Genomic DNA, 16051 nt, shown 5'->3' on the forward strand with positions numbered 1-16051 from the left:
ATTTATAATCAGTTTTAATTTGTCTTAAAAGTCTATGCTATAGTAAGAACAGTCTTGCATTTCTTGGCTGGATCAGATATAAATATTTGCTCTATAAAGATGTTTAAATCATTGTTTAACAATCTTGGATAACATCACGAAAATCGTGACTAATAAATGAATAGGGTCAACACAGGGAAAACGACATGTTAAAGAACATAATAACCTATATCGAATAAAATAAATTAAGTAATCAATTAAGTATTTCTATAGGCCTATATCAGAATCAGGCCCTGACACACTAAGATGTTGCCTGGATAATCTTTTTTTTTTTTTTTTTACTTCTTAATGCCCGCTGGTAAGTGTGTTGGTTGGCTGGTTAGGAGACAGGAAGTCTGTTCCCACAACGCACCATAGTATGCACCAGCTGATGGTTGCAACACTCTAGACTATTCTTTTATACCGGGCGTGATGCAGTGTTACATACCTCATACTAGCCTTTGGTCCTTTAGGCACTTTCCTTCAAACACATGGTGAGACATAGCAACAGGTCTGTTGTGTTTACAGTGGCTGGAAAGCCCCTGGCTAAACAGATGCCCTTCTGTAGTTGTTAATTTGCATTGTACAAGACTGTGGCTGCCCAGACAGCTTTGTAAAGTGAAATATGTAGAACAAATGCCTGCATTAGTGTTGAGGCTCTGTCCATGTATCAGGTTCTACCGAGTATAGGAGACTTGGTCTAAAGGTGTATGCAGAACACTGATTCAAACACCTATTGAATATGAATATTTCCTGCATGCCAGGATAGGAGGTGTCAGATGACTCTTTACTGGTCTGTGAGGAATCTGGGTAATATGGCCTGTCTCATAACCACACAATTCTATGTGGTTAACATGTACATTAGTATAAATTAGTAAAAGCAGTAGTATTCTTTTTTTTTTCTTGCTGTGCAGCAAGCTCATCGGTGCTATATTGCAAACAGCTGGACTGGTGTTGTGTAGAAAGTGGTAATGCTGTTTTCATTTTTCACAAGTTGAACATATTTCCTTTCCTACCTAGTGGCACATGAACAGGAATCTTAATGGCCAAGACAACACAGGGTATTAGGCAAGACTATTCCCTGGGTCCGTGACCCGTCTGAAAACTTTTAGTGTAGAAGTTTGTTATAGTACATCCCTTAGCTTGAGATCAGTGAGTTCTTATGTAAAATATACTTAGCTATACTTTAGAAAATCTGGTAAGAGATCTAAATGGCACATTCTGTAAAATGTTTTTATACACTTTAGGACACATGCATCAATCTGTTTCAGTTTTTAATAAAAGGGCATGTGATAATGCGTTATATTTTGAATTTGTTCTTTTGGTTTATACAAAATTAAACACAAAGTTAACACTCAAAAAAATGTACAAACATTAAACACAAACTAAAATATAGTATTCTCCCAACCTTACAGGCATTAATACTTACTGTGATATATGCAGACCTATTACTTTTAAAAAGACAAAAGCTGACACTCTTCCCAAGGCATCGTCCTTCTTCTTTAAGTTCAACTCATCAGCCAACAATAAAAACACACTTATTGAGTTTATCATTGTGTTAACATCAGACATGAGAGGATAACAGTGTGCTTTTATGAAAATGAAACCTACAGTATAAAGACATATGTAAATGGAGACAGCAGGCATTTCCCAGCGAGAAACACATCACTGGCTACCCTGTAATATATGGTTAGCAATAGTGGCAAAGTGATGACATGTAGACAAGTAGATCTTCAGAGTCCTGATCAGCAAATCTGAGCCGAGGAAAAGTTTATATGAGACTGCCAGTCGTATGTTTGGCGAATAGCCTCAAACTTTTCGATGAGGTATCTGAATGATGGCCGTTGTGCAGGGTCTGCAGCCCAACACTGCTCCATTAACATCTTCATCTGTTGGTAAAAAAAAGGCATTGTGAAAATATCGAGCTACTCATAATACCAATAACATGTCAATTGTGGGCATGTTACCTCATGCGGGCAGTCTTTGGGACGAGGCAATCGCTGCTGTTTCTCCAACTGTTTAATGAGTACCATCACAGTCATCTGTCCCTGGGCTCCGTCCATCATTTCAAAGAACTTCTACAAAAACACAAAAGAGTACATTGTGCATTTAACACAGGGATTCAAAATTGACTTGATTAGGCTCACATGAAAATATATGCATGTTTGAGCTTGTGAAAAAAGGCCAGTGATGACGTACTACTGGAGGACTTTGGCGATGGTCACAGCGGGTCAGGATCTCGTACAACGTAACGCCAAAGGACCAAATGTCAGAGGAAAAGGAAAATTTACTCTCCTTCAAGCACTCAATGGCATACCTATACAGTACAAAAAATACAGTTTAGTGGCCAAAGTGATGGAACAATGCACTGAATAACACTGTAAGGTGCTTCATGAACTCACCAGAACACTGGACTGTCCCCATCCTCACGGACACGGTAGTAGATCTCGCCCTCTGGGATGTACTTTGTCAGGCCAAAGTCTCCAATCTTCACCAAACTCTCATTTTCCACTAAGACATTACGGGCAGCAAGGTCTCGATGGATGTATCGCTTAGAGTGCAAGTACTCCATACCCTTTAAAAGAGAACAGAAATAAAAGATTGATACACTTACTGAGAGGGGGCAAAAACCAAAAGATACAGCAGAGTACAATGTTTTTGAAAAGGAAATGGTTGTCTGTTAAAGCATCCTTTAGTATGTAGTTTTTAGCCATGCTAGCGGCATATATGGCTCTAGGGATGTCAGCGTTTGTCTGTCGGCCTGTCCAGGCTAAAACATCTCAACAACTATTGGACAGATTACCATGAAATCTTGTACAGACATTCATGTTCCCCAGATAACGAATCTTGCTGACTTTGGTGATCCCTTGACTTTCCATTTAACACGCTACACTATGATGGTGAACATGGTATACATTATACCTTCAAAACATCGGCATGTTAGCATTGTCATTGTGAGCATATTAGCATGCTGACATTAGCATTTACAGTACAGCCACACAGAGCAGCCAATGTAGCTGTAGACTCTTAGTCTTCTTTAACAATTTCCACTTTTTTATCAAACTTTAAACCACAAAGTGTATTACACGTTATAAAATAACAAATGTACAATGCCAGGGCTGGCTGGAAATGTACTGACTGGCTGACAAAGATGCAAATGATGTGACAATCAACATCATGCTGAGTGATTGTTTCTTGGTTACTGAGAGAAAACAGTGTCAAATAATACAGGTGCAACTTAACTACTCAACCTAAACAGAATTAATTAATGACATTAAACCTTAATGTGATGGGTTATCTACTTTAGGCAATTCCCAGTGTATGGAACATTTCATATTGTACACAGCCTATTCTGAATAGAGAACATAATCAGACATCTCTACAGTTTGCGCACAGCACGAGGAATGTTGTAAAATCAAGTGGAAACGTAGATGATTAGCACAAACTACAAAACCACCTAAACTCACCTGACAGATCTGCTGAGCAAACATAAGGCACCGGGACATTCCCAGTTTATGTGTGGGAAGGTACTTTTGCAGACTCCCCAGAGGAAGGTACTCCATTATCAGCTGCACCACTTGTCCTCCTGTCAATGGACAATGCAACTGTGATTAACCTCCTATTTCCAATACTTTTCAAAGGCAAGAATAACCTGTTGTGTGATGCTCACTCAGCATGCTGTGTTGAAAGCTCAAATATTGACATACAAGGGAAACAGTGTTGCACTTTGAATAGATTTTCAATATTTACAGAGGAACAGCAGGAACCAAAAATCAATTCCCTGAATCATCTTCTGAGCACTGCAAGCTAAAAGAGAATACTGAGCAAGCAGTCCTTTGCACATGCAGACAGTGTATGTTGCCGTATATTTCAATAACTGTTTTTGAGGCAGACAGATGACAGCTGATGACTCACCTAGTTCAGTGCAACAGCCCTTGTACTTGACAATGTTGCTGTGATAAAGGGACTTGAGGATCTCAATCTCCTTTATCCAACCCTCAGGCACATGGCCGTTGTCCTGTTTCAAAGCCTTCACTGCCACAAGCTCTCCTGTCCCATCGTTGGCCGGGTCGTACAAGTAGAGAGTGACTTTTCCAAAGTGACCCTGGAGACAGAACAATGAGCAGTGGATTACTCTACAACATACAGGAAGAAGAAACTACAGGCGATGTGATATTAGCACTCACCTCTCCTAAATCCCGCATTTTTTTCAGGTAGCGTTTATGGAACACGCTAGGGTCTGTGTCAGGGAGAGTTTCACTGGGGGATATATCAGGATCTGTGTGCCGAAAAACATAAAACACATTATCGAATGCCCCGAGTAGGTTGAAAGAAAAACAAAAAGAAAGGTGAGCAAGTAAAGACCCACTTTTGATCATGATTTCTGTGAGCTCTCTGAGCACAGTGCGGAAGGAAGGCCTCTCCACAGGCTCGTAGGTCAAACACATGCTGATAAAGCTGGCCAGTTCCTGGGAGGATGGTTCAGCTAAACGACCCTTTTGCTGATAAAAGCGCTCTTTCTGTTTGGAGGGGGAGGTTACCATGTTACAATTAGAAGTCAGAAGGATAAAATGGGCAGGCGAAGCTTGTGGCTGTTGGAAGAGAAATAAAGGGCCTACCTCAGACAATGTGCTGCCACTCATTGGAAGATCGCCATTGTTGCAGATTTCGAGCAGCGTGATGCCAAAGCTCCACTGGTCAGAAGCACTGAAAATGGGTGCACCGCTGTCAACACACTCAGGGGCAATCCATGGGATACGCTCAAGACGCTCTGCAGTGCAGAATAGTGATAATTAAAATAACAGACGTGACATATGTCATGTTAAGGTGATTTCAAGCTCCAGGTGCTCTGGTTAAACTTCTTTAAAGAAGAACTTCACTTGTTGCAAATTGTTTCTGTACTTGTATATGAAATGACATTCATTCAATAAAACTACCTACAGAATCTGTGAAGTTGGTTTCCTATGTGATAGCAGCTACAAAAAAAACTGCTACTTTGTGATATCAGATCTTTGTTTTTTTCAGCCCTGTGTGTAATGTGTAATGACAACACAGTGTAAAAATGTAATTTCCCATTCATTAAAGTATGTCTACTTCTTCTTCTTGCTCTTCTTTGCTTTGAGAGTACATTGTTCATAGACGACAGACAAAACTAACCAGGGGGGTTGGAGAAAAAACCCATTGCTGAGCAGTTTGAGAGGGATTCTTTTATTTTGGATAGCCTTAAATGACATGTACTGCATTCTAATACCCATACTACCATACTATTTAGTATGCTATTTAGGATGACCCAATAGATAGTTTGTCAAATGCAGTAAATTAGACTACCTACCAACAATGACACCATTTAAAATTAGGATAAAGGACTATTTGAGTACTGAATGCACATGTGCTGTTACTGAGCGCTGCTGGTGATTATGTTGAGATGATATTAAACTGCCAACTGTCTTTTTCTGTTTCTGTTGTCTGTTTTTCACTGTATATTTTAAATATGGAACTATTATACTGCTGTCTTGGCCAGGACTCCCTTGAAAAAGAGATTCTGAATCTCAATGGGATTATTCCCTGGTAAAATAAAGGTTAATAAAAAAAAATAATTAAAAAAATGCCAAAAACACCAATATGTCCTACTGCATCCGGTCAGATATTGCAGTATGCAAGCCAGGATGTTTTTTTGGTTAATCTGACCCACAATCCTTTGAGCAGCATATATAAGCAAGAGGGTCAAAGTTTAAGGTGCAATGTAATGAAGAAGTTGTATGTCCTAATGGTATGCATACTGCATGCAACAGTACATACTTTGTAAGGGCAGCTGCAGTACATACTAAAAAGTAAAAAAGATAAAGCATGCAACATTGTAAGATAAAACTGCAACAGGAAATAAGTCACAGGAAATGGTCTGGTTGGAGTTTCTTGTTTCCTAAATCTGATTAAAATAAGGCAGAACAGTACAGAAAATACAGACTGAGACTTTCTAATAAAGTGAGGTTAATTAAGAATTTGTGTAAAGAGAGTTTCTGGTACTGACCTTCCCGTGAAAGGACACTCAGGGCAATTCCTGGGTCACTCAGCTTGACAAAAGGAGTAGTGCCATGCTCCAGACCACGCCTTGCCACCAGAATGTTCTTGGCACAGACGTTTCCATGAACCAGCCGTTTGGTCTCCTACAATGATGAAAATGGTGCTGCTATTAACTTTTTGGGATGCATGAGTGTCGTTAAAATAAGTGAAACACAAACTGCTATAAGTCATTAGGAAAAAATGAACTTCACTTGCAGCACTTATCGCAAAGTTTGGTCTGATAATAAGATCATTTCATTTCCTGCCTGCAGCTCAGTGTCAAAACATGGCATTATTAAAAATATTTTAGCAGCTGATTGTAAAGTGTAAGACTCTGGAGATGAATTATACAACACTTGCATTACTTCACTCTCAATTCACTTTTAATGTTCACTTATCTCGCTGTACAGTCATGTAAGTGAATTGTATTGAATATAATATATATACAATATAATAATCTGTGGCATACAAAAACAAAGTAGTGTTTGAACTCACAAGATAATTGAGGGCACTGGCAAGTTGCCTTGCAACAATGAATTTCCACTGAGGAGTCACGGATGCCTTTTCTTTGCGAAGGAAAACATCCAAAGGCCCAAACTCCACAAATTCTTCCACTATGATGTCTGTAAAGGTAGAAACAAGTCTGAGAGGTCCAGTCTCTAGTGTAGCCAAAAGCAAAATGTAAACAAGTAGCATTCTCTCTAAAATAGAACAGGGTGAGTGTGGTTTTGCATTTGCGTCATGACTCAATTAGTCCTGGAATCATGAATTTGACTATAAACACAGATCATGTGCGTGATGGGGAAGTAGCAAACGAGAAGTCACGCACCAGAAAGTAAAACAAGTGAGTTTGTGTAAGTGAACGGTGTTATTGCTCTTACTTTCAGATCCTTTGACTGACACACCATGTACAAACACCAGGTGGCTGTGGGATACCTGGCTCATGAGACTTGCCGTTTCCAAAAAGCCCTATAAAAAGACAAAAGTAAAGAGTTTGGAGGACACTAGATTAGACATGTTAATATGTACATGCTACCACTGTTATTTTTTTGAGTGTTGGTTAGCATTAGGCCTACTATATCAATATCTTTATCGCTTTGGTCTAGAATCTTGAGAACCACGTGGATCCCTTTGCGGCCAGCAAAGTTGTTGTTGCACTCTTCGTCTTCATCGTTTTCGCCTCCACCTCGCACCAGCAGACGTCCTGAGTAGATGTTAGTTCTGGTCCCACGGCCCAAATGCTGTTCCTGCTCATAAACACAACACCCACTGGTCAGTCACAGAGCTGAGAACAACAATGCTAGTCAGCGGAAACAGATATGAAGGTGGAAAGTGGGTCTCTCTGCCACCTGTATGATCTCTTTGTCCTTGATCTGGTGGAAGCGTAGCTGGGTCATGTTCAGGGACAAGGAGTCAATGTGAACACCTTGCCTTATCACTAGAAGGTTGGATAGCTCTACATGACACAAACACACACATAGATAAACTTATGTTAAGACTTAAATATCCCAATAGACGCAGGAGGATTTTGGCATGAAGCAGCAAAACAACAATTGAAATGCCCAATAAACACAAACCTGCTTGTTTTGGCAAACAGCATTTTTTTACAGTAAAGCTGTCCGAACCAGACTTGAGTACAAAGGTCTTGAGGCTTTCTGTGAGCTCCTTCACACTGGAGAATTCTCGATCCCAGCCCTCCAGACAGAACATGGAACCCTTGAGCTGAATCCGAAACTGCTTATGGCTTGGCTTCGATCCGTTCTATGAGCAACAAGCACATGTAAACACATTTTCACGATCACTGCACTGCAATCATTTCCAGAGAGCAGCGTGGGTGTTGACTTACCTCATTTTTGTTCAGGACAGCTAGGATGATGCGGCGGTAGTCAAGAGCACTCCAACGTACGAGGAAAGCTCCCTCCTCTGCTGCCTCCTTTTTCAGCTTCAGCAGCACAAAATCATCACTGGAAATACACCAGAGTTGTGATATAATGCACTGTTTCTCTATTAGCCTGCTTGTGTCTGTATGTGCATGTGTAAGAGGAGAAAACTCACTGCATAGGTCCATGCAGTCCATTTGCTAAACTCAGCACTACCCTTGGGGGAGCCACATCATGACAAAGATAGTGGTGGGCGAATGCAGTCAGCCGGTTGTATCCATCTAGGAGGGAGATGAAGGAACGGGCCTGTTGGCTGGAGTTCATCTGAACCTCCTACATACACAAACAGAAACACCACTAGCTTACAATCAGAGCTCCCACCTACAGACACATACAAATTCAAAAACGTAATAAAATGCCCAAAGCGTACCAAAACCCAAAGCTTTTATAGTCATAAACATATAGCATTGGAGAATATTTGAGAATCTAGTCATACATGCATACTGTACCGTATATTCACTATTTAAAGGCTGAACAATCTGATCAATAGGCTGACTAATATGCAACATAGCAATTGGACTAATGCATCACAAGTACATTTACCAATTAAATGAATGTATTGCAGCTTTTACATAAAAGGGTAAACAAGTACTCTCACCATGCAGTGGTTGTCCTGAGTGCTAATGCACACATTATCCCCAGTGATGGCTATGTGAGTTATTTCAGGGAAATCACAGAAGGCGGTCCATTTATTGGGAGTGTCTGCATTCGATTGGCTGGAGTGTTGTTTTGTTTTCTTCATGTAGTTCATGTAGTCATTCCTGAAGTAAGTGTTTGCCTGCGCCTAGGTAAAGAGACTGGATGAACACAATGTCCGCACTAGCAGAATAGACAACATGCCACAGAATTAGACCACTAGAAGCTTGGAATTGCGTTTTGACAAACCTTCTGACCAGACACCTTCCTCCATTGAATCCCCTTGGTGCCAGACACCATTATCTCATGTGTGGCGGGAACAAGGAAGTCGTCTTTCGAGGCACCCTGCGCATGGGTGGTGTTAGAGTAAGAGCTGCTTCCATCGTCGTCCTTTCTCAGTTCCAGGTGGGATACAGGGAAGGTCTCTGTTCCAAAACGTGGTGCCAAGTGTTCGAGAGTAGAGATGTACTTATACATGATCTCGTGGGCGCCTAGTTGCCCCTTATCCACAGTGTGCTGCTGGAAGGTCCGCACAAACTCTGCAAACACCCGCCGGATCCTGATTTTTGTCAGGAAGTTGTCTTTGGAAATGAGCTTGGCGAAAGACCTTGGAATGCAGTGCAGGAAGCTGAAAGAAAAATAGATCTTTTGATGATTACATTAGACACACACATTACATTAGATTAGAAGCTTTGATGATCCAGAGGAGAAACTGGATTGTCACGGTAGCAAAACAGCATAGAAATAACAGTACAACAAACAACCCAATTATAATGAGACAAATACGTATCTTTCATCAGAACATAGTTAAATGTATATAGACCATTTACCATAATTGTTGACAAATGTACTTTAAAGGCCCCCATAATATGCTAATTTTCAGGTTCATAATTGTATTTTGGGGTTCTACTAGAACATGTTTAACATGCTTTGATGTAAAAAAAAAAAAAAAAAAAAAAAAGAAAAAAACACTTTTTCTCATACTGTCTGTCTGAATATACAGTACTGCTTTCACAGAGACGTGTCTGGATCCTTGAGTGCCAGTGCCATTCAACCGGGTGACTTTTTTTCTGTGCTGACCTGATAGCACAGCAGCCACATTCTGCTTTATGACGAATCATGCACAAGTTAAAGGAGTTGATACGATAACATTTCACTGGTAGATCCTAAATCGGATCTGCTAGAATGGTCAACGTAGTTAGCTTTAGGCACTGGGAGTGAGGATTGGTTAGGGTTAAGGTAACAATACCAGGGTAAGCCAATCAGAGGCAGAATAAGGCGGGCCACGAGGCACGTCCTTTGGCGTCGACACGTCTGGGGGGGTCCAATCTCGTATCTACCCATCTAACCCTAAATAAAAATTGATTGATTGATTGATATTTATATAGCACCTCCACCTGCTTTATAATAAGACATGGAAATATCACTTTTCACAATACGGGACCTTAAAGTACAAAGTTATAATTGCCATTTCACTGTACCATATTCACTCCTTCCAAAGTAATTACCTGACTTTTTCTGCAACATCTTGTAAGGTACAGTCTGTTTGGATTGCCTGGTGTGAGAGTTGAAGCACAGCCATCCCCAAGCTCTCATTTTTGAAGCGGCTTATCTCCTCCTCTGACTCAAGGTCTTCCATCTGTACTACTTCGTTCACAAATTCAGATTTTGCCTTAGAGACACAATCAGGAAAGAGGTTAGGTACTTAATTATTGTGAACACATAAAACAATGTGTGCTCAACTAATAGACAGTAAATCACTGAAATCATTATAAACACCTGGGAGAATAAGTATTCCAAGGATGTGAAGTCAAGCAGAGGGTAACCGCCCTGACTTGTGCCAGATCTTAGAGCATAACGGGATACAGTTGGCTCCTTCTCATTAAGTCCGTGCCAATTCCGAAAGTAAAACCTAGATACAAGGAAACCAGACAATGTGAATATGCCCAGTGTGTTTCATCTGCCTTCCTACTACAGTATTAGAAAAACAAAGACTAACCTCATACAGTAGTGAAGTACGAGGCTGGAGTTCTCTGGACTGAAATCATGGTTTGGACTGTACCAGCAACGTGATTGTGGATTGTACAGAGCAAACAACACATGGCACAGAGGAGTTATCCCTGGGGAATTACACACAGATGTTACACACACACACAAACACACAAACACACACACACACACACACTTGCCACCAGCAGGCTAAAATACCACATGAAAAGAAACTCCATACTTTCATTTGGGTTTGTGTGGGTCTTTTTGGTCACTCTCACCTACAGCCTCTGCAGCTGAGATGCACAGCTCCTCTGCTGTGACTCTTCCACTTGTGTAGGACAAATATCTTTCCCCTTCCTTAGACCAGAATAGGTAAACATGGATGCCCTGACCCTTGGGGGGCTCACACAGGCCCGGGAATACCCCTGGCTTTGTACGCCTGGACCACCGACTTCTGGACATGGTGTGGACAGCCAAATCACTGACACACACACACACACACACACACACACACACACACACACACACACACACACACACACACACACACACACACACGACTGTTAATCAGCTGTTGCATTGGATGGAATCACGTAGGGCCTACGCATCAAAGGGTAACTTCCTCGACTCTATTTTCCTATGTTTTTGTGTCTAAGTGACTGTTCTCTTGTGACTTACGTTCACAAAAGTGCTTGTTTTGCCATTGTCAGGCTCAGATTATTATTCTAAGGCAGTGGTTCCCAACCTGGGGTCCGGGGACCCCTCAGGGGGGCGGCAAAGATCACAGGGGGTGCGCAAGTCTTTATCTGGTTTGATGTTGAGGTAAAAAAAAAAATATTTGCACATGTTAAACAAATTATGATCATACACTACAATATATAATGTATACAAAAGTCTGTATGAAAACTATATATTTTTGTTGTCGCTTAAAATTGTAAGCAGGCTAATTAGTAGGCCAAACCTCCGGGACCTCTTAACCTGTGACCCTTGCTGTCATCAGGTCAGCTGCTAGCTGCTATCATCCTCGTTTTTCCCGCCACGGCATCACTATTTTATGAATGAAACATAGCGGAGAAACGTAAAAGTGCTGATAACTCCTCTGTATCAAAAAAGAAAGTAAGGCTCTATCTGGAGAGTTACCTCAACTTCGGTTTCAGAGGGGGGGCTCAGCTTTTCTTAGACATAAGTAGGGGGGCGCCAAGGAAAAAAGGTTGGGAACCACTGTTCTAAGGAGGTCGACCTTTCTGTTAAAGAGTAAGATCCTTTTTTTAAACATAAAAACATCCACGAAATTGCGTTTGCTAAAGCATGTAAATAAACAGTAATTTTAGCATCGTAAAATACACTTCATTCAAAGTTGACAGAAACCAAATAAAACTATGAAAAGCCATTTTGGGTCGTTTACCAACAATTACAACTCTAGTTTTGGTTGAAGTAAACACATAGTTTACCGATTTGCATGTGAAAATATGTTGGCTCTATACACGCTAAACTAGGGCTGCCACCTCTTAGTCAATTAGTCGATTAGTCGGTCGTTTTGGTCTTAGTCGACTAAGATTTCTTTAGTTGATGAGTCATTTTTTATGCTTATTCATTTCCAAGAAACTTATGAGCACATTTCTGGTAAGCACAAGATTTAAAGTGGTGCTTTTGCAGGAATAATTGTGGAGAAACTCAGTTTTACAGATGGTTCATTAACTACATTTATATTGTGCTTTTCTAGTCTTAATCACCTCTCAAAGAGCACAGCTCTGTCAATTACATCAACTAATCGATTAATCGACAAAATCACATAAGTGTTAGTCGACTAAGAATTTCTTTAGTCGAGGACAGCCCTACGCTAAACAAAGTATTGTTTTTTTAAATGTCTGGTGGGCTTAGCGCTAGCGATCTCAGAGCCGTTTCTGGTCAAACAAAAATGTCTTAAAGAGGTTTTAAAAAGTCCTATCTCTGTATGGATCCTTTCCATACGTTCAGACTGCAGGCAAAAGTGGCTCAAATCTGATTTGTTTGGGGTCAAGTGACCAGAGGCCTGTACTACAAATCAAGATCAACATGCCCCAGATTTCTTTCAGTTACCCGGCTTCACTAACCCTAACAACCGCGGTCCCGCATAACCTGTATCACGACAGTGGTTAACAACTAGTTCAATCAACCCAGGGTTTCCCAATCCAGCGGCAAGCGCGTTCACATAAAAGAGGCGGTGTTTGCACAGCACGACCAATCGCAAACATCTACCAGAGCCGCATATTTTACATAAGAAGAGCAAATTATAATACAACATAAATATGAAGAACACAGACACGGTTTTGCAGGCAAAACGCAATACAGTCGCTGCTTCCTAAAACAGGAGGAAAGCTGGCAAAAAATAGCCGACGCTGTAAATGCGTAAATCACAACGCTTATCAATATCAATCTCTTCTCTCTTCTCTATCAATATCACTTCCCCATCAGTCAGGCATTAGATCTGACCATAATTACACTTGTCCTTTCCATAAACTGTCGTTGCTTTAGCCTATTATTTCAGTTGCAACCCTGGCAGTGGAAGCGATCGTGAGAGCAAATAAAATATATAAAAACATAATTCAAACCGCTTTGGGCATTGGCAACACACGGCTCAAGGTGCCGATCGATGCCGATCGAATGTTGATTGGTCAGTAGGCGGTGCTTTTACACCAGCTGATCTCTAATCTCCAACATAACCAGAGGCCTGTACTACGAATCAAGATCAACATGTCCTGGATTTCTTTCAGTTACCCGGCTTCACCTAACCTAACAACCGCGGTCCCGCATAAGCTGTGTCACGACGCTGGTTATCAACTAGTTCAGTCAACCCAGGTTTTTCCAATCTAGAGACGTGCGCGTTCACATAAAAGAGGCGGTGTTTGCGCACCACGACCAATCGCAAACATCTACCAGAGCTGCATCTTTTAAACAAGAAGAACAAACTATAATTCTACATAAATATGAAGAACACAGACACAGTTTAACAGGCAAAACGCAGGAAAGAAAGCTGGCAAAAAAGCCGACGCTGTTATGCGTAAATCACAACGTTTAGCTTATCAATATTCAGTGTAGTCTACGTGATAGTAAGCTCCAGGATTTCCATATACTCACTTAAAAATGCCCAATGACACGTAACAACATACTTTCCATTATATGTTGAATTGTCATCTGTGCTTTTTTCTTCACATAAGCTCAATGGAGGTATTTCACCATAAATTGGTGCATAAAAGTGTATCGGAATGCAGGAAATGAAGTCGTTGATGCTTAAAACTTTCCTGGGGGAGGACACCCAGACCCCCCACTATGATATGCCCCCCTCCTCCCCCAAAGGCAGATTCTGGCCAATATACAGTACAGTACACCCACTACAATACATTAGACTAAACTGGTCACTTCCCCATCAGTCAGGCACAAGATCTGACCATATATAATTACACTTCTGCTTTCCATAAACTGTCGTTGCTTTAGGCTTTTATTTCAGTTGCAACCCCAGCAGTGGTGCGCGATCGTGAGAGAAAATAAAAAAAAAAACATAAAAACATAATTTAAACCGATGTGCGCATTGGCAACACACGGCTAAAGAAGGCAACAAATAGCCTATATGTAATTCCCTCCGCTGAAAATCTATATCTTTCATAAAAATACCCATCAGGGAATGTTAACGGGGTTGTCGGTCTCTAAATGTTTTAACTTTTATGAGCGCACCTCTCTCTCTCTCCGCGAACCGAGCTCCAGCTGATCTTCTAAGAACGGTGACGCCGTTATCAGTCGAGTATTGATTGGTCAGTGGGCGGTGCTTTTATACCGGTTGATCTCTAATCTCCAACATAACCTGCTCCCGACCAGGTTAGGCGTTCAGCATAAGTTACCACGGCGATTGAACCCGATCACAAGTGATCCACCTTCGTAGTACAGAAAACCCTGGGTTGAGCCTGAAGTTAGCTCGTTAACGCCAAATCTCGCTTCGTAGTACAGGCCTCTGCTCCCGACCAGGTTAGGTGTTCAGCATAAGTTACCACGGCGATGGAACCCGGTGTTGCACCGAAATCTGTGACCCGTCGTGATCTGTGTCCCTCCTGTTAAAAGCGTAGCGCCCCCTTCCGTGGTTAAGGTTAGGGACAGGGGTTTGGTTCAGGTTGAGGTAGGGGGACACCGATCTCGATGGGTCACAGATTTCGGTGTAACACCGGTAACAAGTAATCCACCGTCGTGGTACAGAAAACCATGGGTTGAACCTTAAGTTATAACGCCAAATCTTGCTTCGTAGTAGGCTACAGGCCTCAGGTCAGACTTCTTCAGAAGTAGTGTGAACACTCAAATCTTGCCCAGGTCTGATTTTTTCAAATCAGAAATACAGGCCATAGGAAAATAGTGTCCAGGTTGAAAAAAACTCGAAATTACCTTAAGGTATAAACACAAAAGTAAGAACAATTTTAAAGCGATACCTTGCGCTTTTCTGTAATAACCTATTCGATCTTGTTTTACACGATGATTAGTTTAGAGAACGAAATTGGTAGGTTAATAACTTTTAAGAAAAAATAACTTAAAAAATATGACGTCGGGGTAATCAGATCAATTTGTTCTTCCGGTGATTATTATTCGTCTAACTTGTTTAACGTTAGCCTACATTAGGTTACACAATACTTTACAGCACATCACAACAGGTCTAACGTTGTTTTATTTTATAAATCACACACTGACTGCGTCACCGAATGACTCATAAACACTCGTCATCATACCAAAGACTCTTTGATCATACTGTATATCCATGCCATGACAAGAAATATGTAAACATTATTAGGCATAAAAACGTAACGTGTGTGACGAATAAGTAACGTTATCTTACCATTTAACGGCGAGCTTCTGACGGTGTTACATTAAAACCTAACACTGTGAGATGAACTAGCTAGCTAACAGTCAGGATTCATTTTCTTGTGAAAGCGTATTTCCCCCTTCGCCTACTCTCAGCTTCTCATGAACTGCGAGTCGACAGACCGCTGGTTCCTGAAACTAACATGGTTCCTCCCTCCATCAGGCATGCGCGTACACGCACGTTCACTGATGACTGACCTTTCAAAATAAACGTCTGGAATACAAGTTTAGTGATAGTGATACAGTGATGCCTTAATTGTTTGGTATACTACAAACCGAATTATGCAGCTAACTTAATGCAAGTGGTGGAATAAGTAGCCTACTCAGATGTTTTACATAATTAAAAGTAGCAAATCAAATATTCAATATTATGTTGCAAGTAAAAGTCCTGAATTTAAAATTGTAATTAAATTGTAAAAGTAAAAAGGTATTTACATCAAAATATACTTAGTACCAAAAGTACTCATAATGCAGAATGGCACATTTCAGAATAATGCATCTTATTATTAATTATTGATGCATTAATG

At 40.9% G+C, this 16051-nt stretch overlaps 1 protein-coding gene and 1 long non-coding RNA gene across 4 annotated transcripts; both read right to left on the reverse strand.

Moving 5' to 3' along the window:
- Positions 1-1277: 1277 nt before the first annotated feature.
- On the reverse strand, positions 1278-15700 carry tyk2 (tyrosine kinase 2). Of its 3 annotated transcripts, XM_031312618.2 has the most exons (24): positions 15499-15700; positions 10925-11127; positions 10654-10774; positions 10434-10566; positions 10163-10326; positions 8904-9282; positions 8617-8802; positions 8134-8291; positions 7925-8042; positions 7656-7839; positions 7428-7534; positions 7155-7325; positions 6960-7047; positions 6574-6701; positions 6047-6182; positions 4638-4789; positions 4388-4538; positions 4206-4297; positions 3934-4123; positions 3486-3604; positions 2421-2593; positions 2218-2335; positions 1986-2096; positions 1278-1907 (listed from the first exon to the last, which is right to left on the reverse strand). In XM_031312618.2, the coding sequence occupies exons 2-24, from the start codon at positions 11106-11108 to the stop codon at positions 1764-1766; spliced, it is 3507 nt and encodes a 1168-aa protein (XP_031168478.1). In that variant the 5' UTR covers positions 11109-11127; positions 15499-15700; the 3' UTR covers positions 1278-1763. The 3 variants fall into 3 exon arrangements, with proteins under 3 accessions (XP_031168478.1, XP_035852723.1, XP_035852724.1); XM_035996830.1 differs by having other exon boundaries at positions 4206-4538; XM_035996831.1 differs by having other exon boundaries at positions 4206-4538; positions 10925-11151; positions 15499-15665.
- Positions 9632-10154, reverse strand: LOC116059501. Its single transcript, XR_004107318.1, has 2 exons — positions 9899-10154; positions 9632-9856 (listed from the first exon to the last, which is right to left on the reverse strand). It is a non-coding gene; the product is annotated as an uncharacterized LOC116059501 (long non-coding RNA).
- Positions 15701-16051: the final 351 nt, after the last annotated feature.

This window comes from Sander lucioperca, chromosome 21 (assembly GCF_008315115.2).
Source record: "Sander lucioperca isolate FBNREF2018 chromosome 21, SLUC_FBN_1.2, whole genome shotgun sequence".
Lineage (NCBI taxonomy): Eukaryota > Metazoa > Chordata > Actinopteri > Perciformes > Percidae > Sander > Sander lucioperca.